Source organism: Urtica dioica, chromosome 3 (genome assembly GCF_054948205.1).
Source record: "Urtica dioica subsp. dioica isolate 48M chromosome 3, U.dioica_male_clone48M_v1_H2, whole genome shotgun sequence".
Lineage (NCBI taxonomy): Eukaryota > Viridiplantae > Streptophyta > Magnoliopsida > Rosales > Urticaceae > Urtica > Urtica dioica.
In genome coordinates this window covers 4,240,085-4,245,108 of record NC_142758.1, presented here as the reverse complement: position 1 = coordinate 4,245,108, position 5,024 = coordinate 4,240,085, and the positions used below count along the sequence as shown (strand labels likewise).

Sequence of the window (5,024 nt, the reverse complement as noted above, 5' to 3'; positions counted from 1 at the left end):
TTTATTTACCAGTGTATTCTTTGTTTTGACTAGTCTTTGACATATCAACTTCTCTTCTCTCCGAAATTCTGCTCGATAGATTCGTTCTTGGCTTATGAACGGGTCGTTCCTTAAACTTAATGAGTCCTTGGGCCTATTTGACTCGGGCTCGGTGCTAGATTCCTTCCATTCTAGGTACATCCGAGTTCTTGCTTGAACTGTGCAAATTATATGTGTAACATATCGCCTGTCATGTCATGCTCAAATATCAACAATCCACAAAAATGATGTTAGATAAATATTACAAAATAATTGTAGAATTTAAGAGAGATAATTCGATATAGATAGAAAGAAAAGCGAATCAGAGAATAGTCCTACTTGTTGTCTTTGATGAATGTTGCTATATTGATGGGTTATAGAAGTATGTTGTAGTTTTGAAAAACTGTTTCTAAGATGTCCTATATCATGTTCTTAACATCTTAAAAAAATATGTGACTGTTTGGCAAATCGTAATAGATCTGATTACCTGAGTATTCTGCGCAAGTCTTATTTTATTATTTGATTCGCCTCCGATTTTATTATTTGTTGTATTAAAAAAGATTTGACAACGTAATTTTGATTATTTTGCTAAAAAAATGAAATTTTAGCTATTTTACTAATTAATTAGTTTCAAATGACTATTTTGTATAATTTTTCATTTATTAATTCTCATACATCTCACTATTATTATATTTATACAAGTTTTTAACATTTTAAAATATGATAATTATTATTCAATTAACAAATAATTAACAAATTAGTCAATTAAAACTAAAGAAATTTTTAATTTCACGTTTTGCAAATTTTAAGTAAATATCCAATGTTTTTAAGTAAATTTTAGATAAATAATCAATATTTGATAAAATATTTCACTTAATATACGCTGTAAATATTAAGTTGGTCAAATGACAAACCAAAGGTCCAAAACTGTAAATAAAAGAAAAATTATACAAAATAGCTATTTGAAGTTTATTGATTAGCAAAATAGTTAAAGTTTCAACTTTTCAGTAAAATAACCAAATTTTCGTTTTCAAAATTTCTTCGACAGCCAAGATTAAATTTTTTTTTATGATTATTATAAACAATTTTTCATTTTCAAAATAATTAATCTCAGGTCAATTTTTTTTTAAAAATTAGATTACTGCACATTTTAACTATTTCATTAAATTAAGACAAACTTTGATTATTTTACAAAATTCATAACTTTTAAATTAGCTATTTATATATCTAATGACCCTTGGTTAAAACCGTAGCTACGGCGTGGGGTCATAAAACTCGTATTACCTAAAACCCATCCCAGACTATAAAACAAACATCTGAACTCTCCAAGAAGAGCTCCTCTGTCCGACTATGTGTTCCCTTTAGGGGTTTTCTTCTATTCTCTCTTTTTGGAAGCGACGGTGTTGTTTCCTGAAAGAAAATTATGGTGAAATCTGCGGATAGCGACGGTGTTGTTGGGTCGGAGTCGCTGGGCTCTGTGGCTCCTTTCCTGAAGAAATGCTACGAGATGGTCGACGACCATTCAACCGATGATATCATCTCGTGGAACAACGCCGATGACTGCTTCGTCATTCGCGATATGACCCAATTCTCTCTCCGTTTGCTTCCCATCTACTTCAAGCACAAGAACTTCGCTAGCTTCATGCGACAACTCAATATCTATGTGAGCTTCTTCGATTTCTCTTCTCTTATATGATTTTTGTTTTTTTTTGTTTTGTTAGTTTGATTTCATTTCTTTCGGTGTCGAACTGTTTATCTGCTTCTGAATCGACGTGTTTTGGCAATTGCTGATCTCGTTATTGATTACCGATCACCGTTAGGTATGAGCTTTACTGATAAAAACATCACTTCTTTAGAATTCGAATGAGTCTTGAAAAGATTCAATTGTATATCATTCATCATCGGCATGTTCTACTGAATTATTTTCACTGGTTCTTGAGAATTGGTATTCTTTATTTCCTGTAGTCATCCTATTTTGTTAAAAAAAAAAATGAATCAATGGAAGCTGTTGCATTCGAGATGTATGATTATTGTTACTTTTGAAGAGCATCAAATTGGTTGTGGATGATCATGTGGCTGAATATTTAGAAAATTCTTGATGGTTTTTTCTTGAAGATTATACTCTTTAATGATGATAGAAACACAAAATCTTTCATTTATTTATTTATTTTATATTAGAGGGCAATCAAAGATAGTGATTGGAGTTCCACAATAACCAAAATGGGTTGAACTGGTTTGTCTAGTGAAAATGTCAAATCTTCAGAAGAAATAACTTTATGATTTCTTTCGATATGAATTTTCTGTTCGGTATGTTCTATCTCCGCTGATCATGTTTGCAGAGAATGGGTTTGAATATGGAATTGTAAGATTGATTGTTGTATGTCTGCAATGGATCGACATGGAGATTCTCATTGTAGCTTAGAAAAGGGTCATCAGATACTGAAACACTAAACTTAGGAATAATTTTTGATAATGAGTAGCTCCGTTTTTCCTTGAACTAAACTCCTTTTTCTTTGTTCTTTTTTGTTTTTACTAATTTTTTTTAATGACCGTGGAATGACAAACATTCTTTACAAAATGTTTCTTAACTACCCTTTCTTTGTGGTTTTCATTTTTTAGGGTTTCTTATAAAACATTCTTTTGTCGGGATTCATATGTCAGATTTAACTCATCTTATTAGAGAAATCATGACGCTTCGTGATTCCTTGGGAAAAATTATTTAAGTACGTTAACTTTTAATCGGTAAAACCTCATACTGTGTTCTTACGAACCGCTCATCGCTGCAGGGATTCAGAAAAATCGATTCGGACAGTTGGATATTCGCCCACGACAACTTCCTCCGAGGCAAGAAGCATTTGCTAAACTCCATATCTCGGAAAAAACACGCTCAAGCCCCGGAGCAGAAAGACGAATCAGTCGCGGAGAAAGAGGCGAATGAGGTGCTAGTCAAGGCGGTGGAGAGCCTCAAGATCGACAAGAACACGCTGTCCCAGGAGCTGGTGAAGCTCAGGCAACACCATGAGAGCTCCGAGCACGAGCTCGTCGGACTGAGAGAGCGGCTTCAAGGCATGGAAAAGAGCCAGCAGCAAATGCTTTCCTTCCTCGTGATGGCCATGCAATATCCCAGCTACTTCGTCAAGGTGGTCCACCCCAAAGATAACAGCTGGCGCGTGGAAGCTGAGCCCGGGACAGCCTTGGAAGAGTCTTCTTCTCCCGAGTCGGATAATGGTACGATCGTGAGGTACCACGAAACCCCTTCTCCAAAGCATTCTAGTACCTGTGTAGAAGAGACGAGGGATGTTTTCTCGGACTCGGAGCTCATGAAATTCCTCATGGACGACAAGATATTCTCGTTGGAGAGCCCGGGCCGTTTTGGGCTTCCGAACTGGACCGATGACGGCTCTTGGGAGCAGCTTCTTTTGTCCAGTCCTTTCCGAGAGAGTATCGAAAGGACCACCAAGGTTTATGATGATAATGATGATGATGGTGAAGAGAACGTTCCTACTGATATGGATCTGGATTTGGCCTCACTAGGGACTATGTTAGGAAAATCATAGAGCTTTTGGGACTGAGTCAAACAGTTCGGGGAGCTGATGGCATTTCCGCAGATTTGCTATATATAGTTCTGTAGTTATTCTCAACTGGATCTTATTTTTTTCAACCTAAACATCGTATAAAGTATAAACAGATGTAAGTTGGTTCTGTCAACCTCTCATATGCATATAATCATAGGCGTAGAGGAATATACGACTGTTTTTATCCCTGCAGTCTAAATACGTAACATGTATACAGATTTGAAGAGGTTATGCCTCTCGCTCTGATGGCATGATTGCGATTTTCTGTTTTTATATGTTACAGTGACTTCTATTTTACTCCCAGTGTTTTACAATTTTCAGAGCTATGTCAAAGACATTAGATTGAAAACACATTGACATGGTTTGGCGTTAGGACTAGAATGAGAATTCTAAACATCGATTTTTTAAGTTGAGGGTTTTTTCAGCCTGACATACCTTTTAATCTTTTAGGCACTTCTTGGATCCCTAGGAAAGAGAAATAGGTATGAACTTCGAACTTTGTGTAGCTATGTTCCTGGTCGCGTTGTATGATAAAAAAGTAAAGGTGAAAATTTACAATCTGGGGTAAGAAATGGATCTTGTAACGAGTCTAGAGCTTGCAGCAACTTTTTTCCCGAGCGTTTACTGTAAATATGGAGAGGAATTAAAGAAATTTTAAATGTGTATTTCAAAGTATATATATATATATATATATATATATATATATATATATATATATAGAACGCAGTCATTTTTCGAGCGGGAAAAATGACCCCTCGACGACAAAAATGACGTGGCAAGAATCCGGAAACAAACGACACCTTGCGCCGCGTCAGGGCAAAGACCATGCTTTCCCTTGTGCCATGCTATAGGTAAGACCATGGCTTGGACACGTGCCATGCCCTGGACAAGGCCCATGGTCCACCCTCGTGCTCAGAAACAGAGCCAGAGAAGCTCACCACGGGGGCTAATTTAAAAAAAAGTTTCAATGGGGCTAACGTAAAAAAAATTTAAACTTTTAAAAATGGGCCATTAGTGTAAAATTAGGCCTCATCACAAGCAAGGCCGCGGTTCTTTCTCATGATGGTCAAGACCAAGGCTCACCCTTGCACCACGTCGAGGGCAAGACTTCTGAGTCCACGTGTTCCCAATATCAAAAGGAAGGTTGTAGGATTAATGAGATGGGATCCAAGGGTCAAACTTTGATTCACTAATGTGAACACAATAAAATTAAATAATATATTTTGGAAACTACCAAAAATATATCATTTCCATTACTATAAATAGGGGTTCATGAGAAGAGAAAAAACTCCACTCAAGCTTTTGGAAGTCCAAAATTTCGTCCAACTCTAGAGGGTGGCCGATTCTCTCTCTCTCTACCCCTTGGAATTACTCTATTCCGTTCTTAGAAAATAAGAGTAAGATCTTGAAACAACATTTGTTTCTTGATTG

The 5,024-nt window shown here is 36.2% G+C and overlaps 1 protein-coding gene across 1 annotated transcript; it reads left to right on the top strand.

Annotated features, from left to right (window-relative positions):
• Positions 1-1,312: 1,312 nt before the first annotated feature.
• On the top strand, positions 1,313-3,890 carry HSFA8 (heat shock transcription factor A8). The gene is made up of 2 exons (XM_089610202.1): positions 1,313-1,681; positions 2,805-3,890. Exons 1-2 carry the CDS (start codon positions 1,442-1,444, stop codon positions 3,573-3,575), a joined length of 1,011 nt encoding a protein of 336 aa, XP_089466328.1. The 5' UTR covers positions 1,313-1,441; the 3' UTR covers positions 3,576-3,890.
• Positions 3,891-5,024: the final 1,134 nt, after the last annotated feature.